Source organism: Capsicum annuum, chromosome 4 (genome assembly GCF_002878395.1).
Source record: "Capsicum annuum cultivar UCD-10X-F1 chromosome 4, UCD10Xv1.1, whole genome shotgun sequence".
In the NCBI taxonomy this organism is placed as follows: Eukaryota; Viridiplantae; Streptophyta; class Magnoliopsida; order Solanales; family Solanaceae; genus Capsicum; species Capsicum annuum.
The window spans coordinates 87,484,174-87,499,780 of NC_061114.1; the positions used below are offsets into that span (position 1 = coordinate 87,484,174).

Here is a 15,607-nt window from a genome sequence, read left to right on the forward strand (position 1 = left end):
TATCATCAATAGGGATATTTTCTAGCATGATTACTAGCATAATTTCTTAGCATGATCATAATCATAAGAAATAACATAGGCAATAACCTATCAATAGCACAGGTAATGGCTTGACATTCATCATCATCAAGGCCTATTCAAAAGCATGCATAATAGTTCTTAACATTCGTAATCATCAAGGCCTATTTAAAAGCATGCACAATAGTTTATCATGGGCTTACCCAAAGGTTATTCATAGCATAACCAACCACTTATTATAGCATAATCAATGTCTCATAACAAAGTTGATAATCTAATAAACAAGTCCATGAGCATTGCTTCAATATCATCATCACCATAACCATCACATGCTAAGGTTCCTTAATATTGCCTCAAAGGGCATTCTCTAGGTATTCAACAAGTGTACAAGGGTATTAAGATAACTAATCATCAATGTTTCTTTAAGTGGGTCCAAGAGCCCACGTGTAAATCCCAAAAATCTATTATAAGTCAAATTCTACCCCGGACTAGGCTAAGGTATCTAAATCTATTCTTAGATGTAAAGCAAGCCACAATTTTCTCTAAGGTAGAGATTTATCTCTAGCACTTAAACTAAGTCCAATGAAAACTAAGGCAACCTTCATTAGTGCAAGCAGTTAAGGCTAAACTTACCATAAGCATGATTAATTTGAGCATTTTACTTAATTTAGAGAAAACTAAATCATTATAATTCTAAACATGAGTTATAAAGTCCTATTCAACTAAGCCATAAGGAAACAAACTAAGTATTTCAACTCTACGGTTTCAATTTAGCCTAAACAGTCCAACTGATCCAAGTCTTTCATTTCATCAATCCAACACCAAAACCCATCCCAAATCTAACAAGATATCATAATCATACTATGACATAGCTCAATCTAACAAGGGATAAACCTAGTCTACCTCGACGTCGAAGAAAGCTCAATGAACTGCTAAACAATTATTTTTTTCTTCTAAGAAGCCTCCTAAAAATGCCAAGATATCAAAAACACATTCTACTCATCAATAAAAGAACATTGATACTCATATTTCTCTATTATTCTTTGGGTCCAAAAATATACCAAAACACTATATGGGTCCCACTTACAATAATTGCATTTTCAAAGCCAATCCAATATAACATCAAGATAAGGAATCATTACCCTCAAAAATGGATAAAAACCAAGATAAATTGGGGTAAAAATCAAGTTCTAAATATTTTGTTATTTTCAGTAATAAATCAACAAATTTCACTAAGTAAAGGGTAAATGTTTACCTTAAATCGGAAGATAATCACAAAAATAAATGTTGATCTTGCTTACCAAGCTCCCACAAGCTTCAATATCACTTATCTCTCTACTTAAGGTTTATACTCTCAAGAGAGGGGTGAGAAATGGCAAAAATCATGGACTTAGGGTCCCTTTTATACCCAGTCCGGGTACTCAAGAGTCACTATTGCAAACCCGAGGCTTACGATCATGGTGCCTCTTGTTTGTTACACTAGTCATGGTCACGATACACCCTACCCAATTGTGTCATCTCCTCTGCACAGCAAGGCGTGATCTCGATCAAAAGTGCCACTATCGTGGTGCACCTCTGGTGCACCAGATTTTCCAAGTCCACTATAGGCTTGATCAGGTTCGCAAAATTCATTCCAAATCATGTATTCATAAACAAACTAGGTAAGCACACTTAATTTGATATTTTGAACTCAATGGCATATACTTGAATTTCCTTCCAAGGTCATTTCGATCAAATGTGGATCTCGCACATATATTTCATTAACTTTTAGACCAATAGTCTAAATGAGCTCACGTACCTCGAGACCCAAACCAAAGTTCTACCTAGCCTAAATCAACATTCTAGAGCTACTGGCGTAGTTATAATTTTCATAGGACATCATTTTACTAAGGTTTTTGCCCAATGGCTATTTGGAATGAACAAAGACTTCTAATCAGGGTATTGGCTTTAAAAACCAAATGAATTGCCCGGTAACTGAACTATCTGTCCTAGCAAGTCATAAATAACTTGGGAAAGCTATAAAAAATATCTAATGGTTAAAATATATCAACATATAGAAATAACCTAAAGAGTTATTACATAAGAAGAGATGAGTGAGATTCACCAAAGTATGTCGAGAGGTTGTTGGTGATACATAACTTGCTAGATTCTACATGCACAATAGTTTGATAGTTGGATTAAGCATGATAAACCTACAATTTAGAACCTAGGGAGTACACAAGCCTAGTGTTTGACTATGATTGATTACAACCAAAGCATTCCATATCTTTTTACTATTCATAGATTACAACTATAATCTCCCTGTTTACTTTCTTGTACTACCTATAGATTTCAATAAGTTTTAAAGATAGTTCACGTATTCCCTGTGGGTTCGACCCCAACCTGGGTTGGATTATTATCTTTTACATCAGCTATTTTATCTTCATTTTGAGGTGTAACTTAAGGTGATATCAAAATTTTAGTGTCGTTGCCGGGGAATACAATTGTGGAATTATTGATTGAATTTGTTGAATATTTTGGGTTCTATTTTTTATATTTTGCCACTCTTATAGATATGACATATTAACGTGAACAAGGGTGGAGTAATGATGACTTCTTATCTATTGATCCTTACCTTTTTTATACAGTGCATGATTGCAAGAGTGTGATAGATATATTGCAGAATCACAATGAGAGCATGCTAGAAATGCTGAAAATCCTTACAAAATAAAAAGAGAATCTGATTCAAAATGTTGATAGGTTTTATTGGAGATTCATAACTTAAATGGAGACTTGGATGCAACAGTTAATGCGTGTAACACCCAAGAATTTAGTTAATAGTTGTGTGATGCTGAAAAATTTCTTATAATCCAAATTGAGGAGCTAAAATTGGAGGATACAACACTTTATCAAACTTTTATAGATGTTTTCACTATTGAGAAGAGCCCATTTGAGTTATGTGAGGATGTAAAGGATAATGCAATTCATGAGTTAAGACATATTGGACCTCATTTTAATCACTTTTCCACATTATGTTTAGATAGTATGATATTAGTCGAGACATCCAATCCCATAGAAGAGTGCAAGAAGGAGGAAAAAAGATGTTAATAGTCTTAAGTTTATTAAACCAGAATCAAAGAATCACATTTCACTTAAAGGCCAAGAATAGCAATATGCCACATTTATTGCTTGGTTCCTTCATTTTCATACCACCGCCATTTGAGCAAAGTAGAAAATTAGGGGAAAACTTAGGGGTGAAATTAATAAATTTAAAGTATTAGGAAAAATTGGATACGACTTCTTTGGCTACCTTGATGAAGTTTGAGTAATAAAGGTACCTGTATCATGCCGCAATGTTAAATTAGGCACTGCATGGGAGGTAACCTATGGGCTTGTTGGTGAATTCTAAGTAACCAACATAGCCACGTCGTACTACAACTTTAAATTAAGCTTTTCTTGGGAGGCAACACCAGATACTACCTTATTTTAGCATTTGTGTGATTGACGTCAGATCTACGCACCCATAGTACAGCAAGTATGTTCTTAACTCTCTCATTTTTTAGTGATCTAATGCATTGGGGATAAAAAAAATGTTTTTTGTGAGTAATTTGGGGCTACCTGTGGGTCTAGATATGTTCTTGGAATTTTTGTTGTCGGGTTTCTTTTCTCTGGAACTTGTTCTTAGTAAAGTCGCCATGTTTAGAACATATTGTATTATGTTTTATTTTTGTTTAACTAGAGATAAACCAGTATCTAAGGCAATTGATGTATTTTGATTTTTTGATTTTTTGAGAAAAATGATATCCCTTCGAAAAATTTATTTTTGAACTATGTGATATGTATATATGTGTGACCATTGTGAATCTCGTTATGGCATTAGAATTAGGGAAATAATAATCATATCTAACATTTGCATGAACAAGACAGGTAGTAGCTTATGATGCAACCGTGTGCCATGTCTATGTAAGATACTACTTAGATTCTTTAGTGTGTTGAATCTAGCACTTTCCCGGTTAGTCTTTCCTAGATTGTAGGATAGTTAGTTAGGAAAGTATCCTAGTCCATTCTTGAAATAAGTCCACTATTAGCCTAAATGACCTTCCAAAAGTAAATAAGTCTCCCTTGATCCGTATTTTGAGCCTGTATAGACTATTTTTCTTGTTTAACCTTTCAGCTTTCCATTTATGTTACAATGAAACTGTTTTGGCCCTGGTCCTCCTTTGATATTATGCGCCTCAACTCAGGAAAATCACTAAGTTGAGGGTGACTATCATAGGGGTATGTAAGGTGAAGTAGGTATAGAGAAGGGTAAATAAGAGAAAAAGAAAATAGGGTTGGGTGTGGTGAGAAAAGAAAAAAGAAAAGAAAATTTTGAAAAATAAAGAATAAAACAAACCACACCCAATTTGAATGTACAGTAAAAGAATAAAAAGGGAGAAATTAAGGTGGAATAAAGAAAAAGTGGTTGATAAGTGGACACCCAAAGTATGTGCAGTTCCAAGGAGGCTTAGTCACTAAAATATGTACCATACCAGCCTCCAAGCCCATATTACAAGCTGAGTAAAGTCCTATAGTGATCCTAACATGACTATCTGAAATCTTAGGTAAATAAAATAAGGGCAAGCCTATGGTATTTTGCGCACATTCATCGGATATGCCTTGTGATTATGAGTGTCTCTTGAGCGTCCCTGTATTAGCATGTATGGTTTCATATGAGTGATTGGGTCTTCTTTGATGTAAGGGTGCATGGGTTGTTTTGCTAGCTGCTTACTTGTTTGGGTAGTGTAACTTGTACATATGCATAGTTGTTTGTTGCTAGTTTAATGCCATATCTTGATTCTCTTGTGACACATTATTGCGTTTTATTGATACATATAGTTTATTTTGAAGTGTTAAAATATGAAGGGGGTGATGTTTTGAGTTAAAAGTTGATGATTGACTGTCGTAGATAACTTAGGTTTCTCATAGTTTAGCGTCATTATTATTTTTGTTATGTTGTGTCGCCTGAGGACATGCAAACATTCTAAGTTGAGGGTGTTGATGTGCTATGGATTCATAGCACTTTGACGTATAAAATGATGAAAATATACAAGTTATGTAGGTCTTTTTGTTAGATATGATGAGTTTTCTGTTGTGTTTTGCAGGAAACTGGGTTTTGGCGCTAAAAAGGAGAAAAAAATGAGAAAATTGATGATTTTGGACTACCTAAGTGGGTACATATACCCCATAGGTCCTATCTACATAGAGTAGGTACCAGAATATAAGCCAAAAAGTTGAAGATCAGAGATTCATAAGCTAAAGAAATTTCACTATCGCCTATGCCAGACTACCTAGGGTCTGTCGGTAGTACCTACGCCCTGTAGGTGTTAGAAAACATGGAGATAAAGGGAAGATTCAGCAAATTATGGACCCTAGCACCTACATCAAACCACCCACGCCCTGTTGGTGGTCCCGTAAGTGGTCATCGACTATAATTTTCCTCTTTTGTTTAGGATTGGTTTTCTAGGATTTTCTTGTACTCCATAAATACCCTTTTTACATTTTTTAGTGACTTGATACATTCTTACTACTGACAAATGTATATTTGATTCCGAGATAGATTTTGATCTTAGGATTCTTGTGTTCTTGCTTTTAGTTGATTATTCATTCTGAAACATTGGATTTTATTCATTGATTATTGTGATATTTATTTAATGCTTTCAAATATGAATTCCAATGATTTTTTTAAAATGATGAATGGTTAACTCCCTTAGCTAGGTTTGTGGGAATCATAGTGGATTAATGAAGTAGGAAAAGTGTTCAATTGTTTTAGATTATTGTTGTTGTGTGTATTGTGGTTTCCTTAACACTTATTGATTTCTTATCGGTTGCAAACATTAGGATTCTGCCTATATTCACTACAAACCTGAGAGGGAGGTCGAGATTGGGAAAAGGAGGTCATAATAGCTATTTGAAGTTAATGGTAAAATTAAGCTAATCATCACCATCTACTTAAGATAATTATCTTCATCTAATCAACTTGAGACTGAGAGGAGATAGTTAAAACTAGGTTCAAAGGCAACGGTTAGTAAGAAGACTCTTTAAGATTGATAAGAGATGAGTGAGATTCACCAAAGTGTGTCTAGAGACTATTGTGATACATAACTTGCCATATTCTATAAGCACGACAGTTTGATAGTTGGATTGAGCATGATAAACCTAAAGTGTTAAAAGCCAGGGGGAACACAAGCCTAGCATTTGTTTCTGATAGATTACAACCAAAGCATTTCATATCTTGATACTTTTCACAGATTACAACTACAATCCCCTCATTTACTTTTCTGTACTATCTATTGATTTAAGAAAGTTTGAAAGATAGTTCACGTATTCCCTGCGGGTTCGACCCCAACCTGACTTGGGTTACTATATTTTGCATTGACTGTTTTATCTTCAGTTTGAGGTGTAGCTTTGGGTGATATCACACCTCTTGGTTTCGATGGTACTTGGTTTATTGTAGATCAGTTGGCTAAATCAACATACTCATTCCTATTCAGATGTCCTTCTGTGATGAGAGCTTAGCTCGTATCTATGTTTATGAGATAGTTTGTCTGCATAGAGTGTTTATATCTCTTATTTCAGACTGGGTTCAGTATTCACTTTTAGCTTCTAGAGTGATTTTCAGGATTAGTTTGGCACTTAGATGGATCTTAGCATAGCTTTTCACCCTTAGATCGACAGGAAGCCAGAGTGGACTATTTAGGTTTTTCAAGATATGCTCCGAGCCTATTTTATGGATTTTACAGATTAGTGGGAGAAACACTTAGGTTTGGCAGAGTTCGCATATAATAATAGCTACCATTTAAGTATTGAGATGGAACCATTTGAGGCATTATATGGTAGGCATTGTTAATCTATGATTGAATGGTTTGAGAACTTCAAAATTAGACCCTGTGGTACTGACTTTTTTCAGGAGTCATTGGACTGGGTCAAGGTAATCTAGGATAGGCTGAGGGCAGCTTAGAGTAGGTAGAAGGCTAATGTAGATCATATACTTCATGCCTTGGGATTTTGTGTTGGATATTGAGTATTCCTTAGAGTATCTACCATGAAAGGTGTGATGAGGTTCGGGAGAAATCATAAGCTTAGCCCTAGATATATTGGACCTTTTGATATCCTTCGTACAGCTGGAGAAGTAGCTTAGGAGTTAGCTTTGTCCCTATATTTTGCAATTGTTCATCAGGTTTTCCTTGTTTCCTTGTTGCGGTGGTACATTCACGATGAGTCTCATGAGCTTCATCGGGACTGGTACAGTTGGATGAGAGATTAACCATTATGGAGGAGTCAGTATTCATATTATCCAGGGATGTAAGGCAATTGTGCTCTAGAACTATTCCTGTGGTTAAGGTTTAGTGGAGACACCATTTAGTAGAGGAGGCTACTTGGGAGATTGAGAGAAAGATGTAGCCCATAAATCCTCACTTGTTCGAGTCTTCAGGTACATCTTAATCCTTTACTTTCACGAATAAAAGTTCTTTTAGTAGTTGATATATAATAACCCTCTAGGTCATTTTCTATATTTCCACATATTTTTGCTATTTAGAGCTTTCCTATAGCTACTACAATTCAATTGTGACTTATTGGAGCTGACAGTTTAGTTACTGGGCAGTTCATTTTGATTTTAGAGTTCCCTATTTTGAACTCTTCGCTAGTAAGAAATGGATACCAGGTGACAACTTTAGTTTAATGAACTCATATGCCAATTTTGATAGTTCCATTAGCTCCCAAATATCAATTTTAGGATAGGGGGACCTTTATTCAGGTCCCGGGACTTTCGAAATTATTTCACGCTATTGGTTGAAATTTGATAAAAATAGTCTTTGGGTGTGGGGTCCACTTTTCATCGAAGCGATCTCAGCTGAAAACTTCAACTGCGCCATTGAGTCTGGAATGTAAAATTTTATAGGGTAGCATAGTTCAACGGGATTGTGATGAATATCGAGGGGTTAGTGGAGACTTAGAAATTCAATTGTTCCATCCGCTAAAGAGGCCCTTTGGTCTCTGGAGTAGCCAGCCAGTTGCTTTAGCGGCCCTGGGTTGCCTAGCGAGCCGCTTTAGCGATAATCTGACTGCTAAAGACAATACCGCTTTAGCAACAGTCTGTCCACTTTGGCTATCTACCAGCCCAAGTGGGTACATCTTTAGCGGTACTTGGAAGATTTAGAAGTGATTGCTTAAGCGGTCAAGTGACTGCTTAAGCGGCATCTAAAGGCTATTAAATGCCCCAATTGCCCAGTTTTCTTCCATTTTTCTCACAAGTGTCAGGAGTTAAAATCCTAGAGAGTGTGGAATATTTGTAGAAACATTATTAGGAGATTTTGGGGTGTTTATGAGCTTGGATTACTCATTTCTTCATCAAAATCGCGGTAAGTTTTCATTAAATCCTTAGTTAATTTTTTATTTTTTCTCAAAATTCCTAGATTCTTGTTAAGTAGATTGAGGCATTATTTGAGCTAAAAATTTACTCATTCTTGAGGGTAAATATTCCATAAGCATAGAGGGATGTGTTGATGTTTTCAAAAGTGTAATTCCGTAAGTGGGCTCTACATTCAATTTTTACGTAATTTTAGTCTCAAAGTAAACAAAATTCGATATGGATATCACTGTTCTCAGTTGATGAGTAGACTTATTTTGATAGAGTGACATAGTGCGAAAGCTTCTCAAAAGGGAAAATTATTGATTTGGGCCTCATTTGTTTGCACTTAATGGAGGTCTGAATCTGAATGGTTCAGACTTCAGACCGTTAAGTGCATTTGTTTTTTATTGAGGTTGTAACTCTTAATAGGTCTTAATCATTCAGATCTAGAACCAAGTCTTAATAGGTCTGAAGGGATATTCTGGTGTTGGATAATATTCACTACTTTATTCATAATAACAGTTACCACCACTAACCACCTCTGCCACCGTCACCATTGTCAACTAACACCCATCACCACCAACCACCTCCACCATCACAACCACCATCGACAAAAAATACCGCTACCAACCACAATTGTCAACAGCTACCATACCTACTACCTCTTTTATTCTAATTATATTCACCACTTCCACTGCCATCAACAACACCACAATCAGCAACTACTAGCGGCCAATTCCTACTACCAACCAACTCATCTATCACAACTAGCGCCACCACTAACTACCACTAATACATCACAACCTCTACACATTCTTTGGCTGCCACCACCATTATCACTAGTAATGCCACCTTTACCACTACTTCAACCAGTAGCATCGCTACAATTTATCTTTACTAACAACCATCTCCACATCACAAGAAAAAAAATCTCCAACTAGCACCAACACATCGTCCAATCATCATGCATTCATGTTTCAGCCAACACAATCAACACCTTAAACTACTAACATCAAGCAACGTCACATCACAACAATCACCACCACCATCAATCGCCACCATCATAACAGTTACTATAATACCAACTATCACAATTATCACCACCAACAATATTAATCACTAACATCAATCATTGTCACCGCAACCACCATTATAAGCCATCTCGACTATCACTAACAAACATAAATATTTTTTCTTAATCAAATACTAATAATTTTATTGTATTAAATTACATACTTTTTTAATATATAATTAATTTTTTATTTGAATTTTATTTTTAATTTTATTATGTATACAAATAAATTTTTTTTACACATTCAGATATTGAAAAACAAACAGTCTTAATCATCCAGTTTTCAGATCTAGAGACAACATCTTAATCATTCAGATGTGCATTCAGATTCAGACGTCTGAATCTTAAAAAAAAAAACAAATGGAGCCTTAGTTGACTTCACCGGGCTTGTTGAGGCGTCTAGATAGGCTAGGTTTATCTTTCTCATAGATTGGGCTAAATTGTGGTATATTTATGATAATGTGCTAGGTGTGGGTTAGAAATGAGGGCTTGGAGTTACATTTAGCACAAATTGCATTATTTAGTCAATTAAGGAACTGTAAGTTAGGCAGAATTGATGTAGCTACTCATTCTTTAGGTAGAATTGATGTCTTAGGACTAAAATATGGCTTATTAAATATCTAGTATAATAATTAGATGTCTTAGCCTAGTTCGAGACAGAATTTGTTAGAATAGATTTCAAGGATTAGAAGTGGACTCCTTCAATCCATCTTAGGCCAAGTCTACTACACTACTAGAAATTACCCCTATGGTGATGGTTGCAAAACCATTGCAATAGACAGAAAAACCGTTGCCATACTCTACCACAACGGTTCAACAAGTGTCCTATAAGTAGGCGTTGTGATAGGTCCATGGCAGTGGTTTATGCGAAGATTGTCTAAACCGTCGCCATAGGTTTCAAATAACCGTCGCCATAGTTTGACCTATGACAATGATTATTTTTTGACTAATTTAGACGCCTATTTTCATCTATTGCAACATTTACTAACCGTTGTAATAGAAACTACTGCAACGCCATTTAACAGTTGCAACATCTATTGTGACGAGATTAAGGCGTTGCAATAGCATCTATTGCGACTAGATTAAGGCATTGCAATAGCATCTATTGCGATGCTTTTGTTATTATGTTGCAACGCTTTTTGAATACCTATTGCAATGATTTATTGATCTATTGCAACAATTATACCCACATGTTATTAAATTGAAACAATTTTTATAAATAGTCACTTGTATTAATTTAAATTTTTATTTACATACATAATAAATTATAACACAATATAGACACATCACACAACAAAATCAATCATTAATAATCTCATAATTCAAAATATGCAACAAGCTAGTAATTTTAACCCAAAAGCAAACAGTAATCACGTCCAAATGATTAGTTAAGTTTTTACATACTAGCAAGTTCGAATCGCGATAAGTTTCAATAAAGTCGGCAAAATCCTATTGATATTAGAGCATTTATCCACCACCCAAAAATTTTCTCAAGGTCAATGTCTTCATCACTTTCTTCATTTTGGACACCTATAAAAAGAGAACAAAATAATATAAAATAGCACTTAAACAAAATAATGTTTCCTTCACTGTGAGAAATCATTAAGCTGCCATCAGGAGTTACCATAAGAATTCCAGATGTATCAGTTATAGGATCATCTCTGTTAGCTATCCAGAGAACCATTTCATCTCGTCCTCCATTAACATCAGCGTACTTATCAAGACCTCACAGAGCGTAAAATATTCCCAAGTAACGGCTATCATACTTGCTGGGATTGAAAAATTACATTTTGAAGAATCTATTTTTCGAGATCAACGGTTGATATTCAGTTAGATTTTGTCCCTTCGAGATTGATCTGTCAACAATGTCTGCGGGTAAAACGTGATCAAATACCGCAAGGATGAAAATGATCCAAATTTTGTAGGTTGCCATGTAAAATAATAAAACATATAAGCTGAAGCTCTCTAAACTACACTTGAATAATTACAGATGCATAGTTCTAATCTACACTAAAACTATTAGAGTCAAAATGGAAATATCAAAACAGGGACAGGATGTGTGGACTTTGAAGTCTTTTGTTGACCAGTTTTCTTCTATGCATGCTTAAAATTCCACAGACCTCCCTTTTTAGTGGAAAATTCCTAAGTTGCACACAGCCGCGTACTGTTCACTTTCGATAATACCTGTGTCGGATTCTCTAAAAATACACTAATTTTGAAGCATCTTACACACACCCATTAACTCTTAGTTAACCTCTTATTAACTCGTTCATTGGTGTCAATTCATTTAATAATACAGGTTCTGTTATTTCTTCAAGGACTCTGCCTGCTTTACACAATTTCCATGCCTGAGAAAAATTTGAACATAGCAAGTACGAAATTTCCTTATTCAACTCAGCGATAATACCAGGGCGGATCCAGAAGAATGTAAACTTGACAGCTTGAACATCTAAAGCTTTTTCAGCACAAAACTCATTGTATATTGGAATTATGGTTTCAGAATTTTGAAATTGTTGAGATTTTAGTAATTTTCACACACATATATATATCAATATTTATTGTTGAAAGTATTTTTCAGTTGAACTAATTAAACAAATACTCCATCCGTCTACGGATCATTCTATATGATTTTTAATGAGAGAAACTTACATGTCCAATGAGGTTTAGAGGGCATTCTACGTGATACCAGCTGTTGTTTCTTTTACCACTCAAAATCTCGAGTACTAGAACTCCAAAACTGAATACGTCTGTCTTCGTCGACACAATGCCATTCATGGCATATTCTGGAGACATATAGCCACTGAAAAGGAAGCGACTTAGTAAATGAAAAAGCACGACTCTATGAATCATCATTGTTAGCAAATTATATCTGTTAGGACTTACTGGGTACCAACAATCTGCTCCGTGTTAGCTTCAAATTCTTGCCTCTGAAATATCCTGGCCAAACCAAAGTCTGAGATTTTGGAGTTCATGTTGTCATCAAGAAAAATATTGCTGGCTTTTAGATCTCAGTGAACCACCCTCAGCCTTGAATACTTGTGGAGATAAAGTAATCCTTAAGCAACTCCTCTGATAGTATTCAACCGAGTATTCCATTTTAGTGAAATGCTATGAACTGTTCGACCAAAATGGAAAGAGGTATTAGTTATCAAATAACATTACTTCAGCAAATTAGGAATGAAATTTGAAATCCATACCAAAAAGGAAGAAATCTAAGCTTTTGTTTGTCATGTATTCATAAACTAATATCTTCTCTTCCCCTTCAATGCAACATCCTAAAAGCTTAACAAGATTAGTGTGCTAGAGTTTAGCAATCAGCATAATTTCATTTTAGAACTCAACCAATCCTTGCCCTGAACTTCTTGAAAGTCTCTTTATGGCTATCTCTTGCCCGTCGAGCAACATCTCCTGAAATTTTGGCTATTAGCAAATCTAAAAATCAGTTTTAGCCAAAAAGCTTTTTAACTTTTACCTTATAAACGGGTCCATAACCGCCCTCTCCTAGCTTATTGGCAAACAAGAAATTGTTTGTGGCCATGTTTATAGTTTCAAGGCTGAAAATTTATATATCATGCCTAAACTTCTTGCTTAGTCTAGCAGTATGCTTGTTATTGTACTGTCCAGAAACGACCTAACCTCCTAGCTCGTTTAAAATATTCTCCATTTCTATGACTTTGCCGAGGTGACAAATGCAAAATTGAAGATTTCACAGACAAATAAGTATATCAACATGGACTAGTGCTAGGGTGAATGTATTGCTCACCTCTTGCTCTGAGTTTTCTTTGTATCAGATATAATAAAGAGCAAATGAAAGCAAATACCATTAGGGACACTGCTATTGTCAGCCATATCCACCATTTTCGCTTCCCATCTGTAAACAGATTGTAAATAGATGCTTTTAATAACATTCAACAGAATTTTTCTTGGAATACACTATGATAATTGGTACTCTAGAAATCTAAATTCATAGTAGCCTTCAAATCAAAGATATTATGTGGTATGGTTAAGCCTTTGAACGAGCGCATTTTTAAATGGAGATTGAAGATGACACTCCATCAAATTAAATCCTTCAGCATCATGATCGGAGAAACTTGCTTGGTTCTAGTACTAGTAAATTTTGGAATGATGTGCAAATAAAAGTAATGCAGATCGGTGATATTAGTGCGGTACCCTCCCAAATCAATTTATCTAGACTGGATAAACTAATCCTAATATGAGTTGAAACATTGTTACAACATGCCTTTTGATGAAAGGAAAAGAAAGCACAAGTTTTTTCAAGTCTGTAACTCTATTGAATAATTTAGGGATCAAGCATTACCTTTTCTTGTAAGAAAGAAAACACCTCTGGCTAGATCGTAAACACCTCCGGCTAGCCTATTTTGTACTGTCTCAAAACTCGTGTCATTCTACTAAATTTCACAGCCAATTCCGGTGTCACTATCGACTAAGGCATAGGCAACACCACGAGCAATTATTTTCACACTTGGCCTTGCAATCTGAGAGGCTCAAGGTATAGTTCTCATCAAATTTAAATCCTTTTTCAAACATGTGAACTTTTCTAAGCTCAAACCAATATTTTTTAGCTACCCTGCACTGGGGCAATACCTATTTCACATAGCCGGCATAGGGAATCTCATTACTACAATTACCAAACTTTGCATTTCCTTCAAAATGATCCTGAATTAATCCAGATGGACTCATAGTGTATCCACTGATAAGACCAGAAGTAAGTACAAAGTATATCTCATCCTCATTTGAGATATATTTAAAATCAAATTGTCCAGTAGGACAAGGGAGACTCTTCCAATAGACATTGCCCATCCATAAGATTATCAGTTGATTTGTACAATTAGTGTCAAGACCAAAGGTAAAAGACCCTGAAGCAGGTACTTGATCATTTACCCATGAAGTCAATGACCATTTATTCCCAGTTCTCAAGTTAATACCAAGCTTCATTCCAGGAAGAAGTGTATTGGTTGGATAATCAAAGCTTTTCCATAGTTCTCGATCAAAAGAGCCATAGGTGTCCAGTTCCCCCAGCACAAAGTTACCATTATCAACCAGTACAACAGTTATGTTAGTTGTTGTTGTTGTTGTTGGAATGGCTCATCAATGAATTGAGTTTCATAGAAATCCATATAACTCAGTAAACAGCAGCTGACCTCTCCCTAATACATAAGTTAAGCCAATCATCGATGTCAATTTCAAAATAAATGAAAAAGAAAAGCTAGCAAGTCGAATTCAAGCTGAAAACAACAAAATCAAATCCAAAATTCCATATATATTTCATAATAAGCTTAGCAATTCCAGAAAATAAATCAATTAGCAAGTCCAATTCAAGCTGAAAACAACCACTACATAACTACAACAACTCAATCGCCATTAACTTAACACGAACAAAGCCCTATTTCCAGTTCAAACACATCAAAAATGAAGTAATTAATACACATCAAAATTCCTTAAAAATCAACCATCTTAGAAATTCCTATCACTGATTAAAAACAAATATCTAATGTAGTCACAAAAGCAAGAAGTCTATTCCATTTTCAGCAAGAATTAAAGCAAAAATCCTAAACAGAACCAAAATCCCCAAAAAATTAGGTCAAAGTTGTGTGAGACTTTACTGATAATGAACAGCAAAAATTCCTTCGAAGAACACTTTAGTTATAGCAACCAGGTCCCACAGAGCTACCAGATCGTTGACAACTCGAACAATTGGAACTTTTCTAACTTCTGCAGCCATTGATGAATGAAACCATAAAAGAAAAAAATAGAGAAACTGAGTGAGTTGTGTGTGTATGAAGGACGAAGATGCAGGTACAAAGGCCAGAGCTAAGGTTCCACTTACCGGTTCCACAGAGCTACGGTTCCCCAGATTTAGCGACGCCGGCCCTCGAACATTGAAACTCACAGATTCAGCAATTTTCCAAATGATTTAGAGTGGAGTAGGTTTATAGTGGAGCAGATTTAGGTTTAAGTCCGAATGATTTTGCGACATTGAAAAAAGTTTTATTAAAATGTTATATTTTTTTGGCGGACATAATAAAATTTCCAGCTAAAATGGAGGAAATAAAATAAGCATTGTATAGCTTATTTTATTTATTTATTGCAATGCTTAATATCAAATGTGACGGTTATAGTGTTAA

General features: G+C 35.2%; 1 protein-coding gene and 1 pseudogene across 1 annotated transcript in view; both read right to left on the minus strand.

Annotated features, from left to right (window-relative positions):
• LOC124885234 (G-type lectin S-receptor-like serine/threonine-protein kinase CES101) overlaps positions 1-12,433 on the minus strand; it is a 28,683-nt gene extending 16,250 nt beyond the window's left edge. Inside the window, exons 1-4 of the mRNA XM_047411583.1 lie at positions 12,345-12,433; positions 12,111-12,261; positions 11,759-11,809; positions 11,052-11,175 (exon numbers count right to left, since the gene is read on the minus strand). Coding sequence (XP_047267539.1) covers positions 11,052-11,175; positions 11,759-11,809; positions 12,111-12,261; positions 12,345-12,433 — 415 coding nt within the window. The remainder of the gene's footprint in view (positions 1-11,051; positions 11,176-11,758; positions 11,810-12,110; positions 12,262-12,344) is intronic.
• LOC107868903 lies at positions 10,744-15,204 on the minus strand (annotated as a pseudogene).
• Between the last annotated feature and the right edge of the window lie 403 nt (positions 15,205-15,607).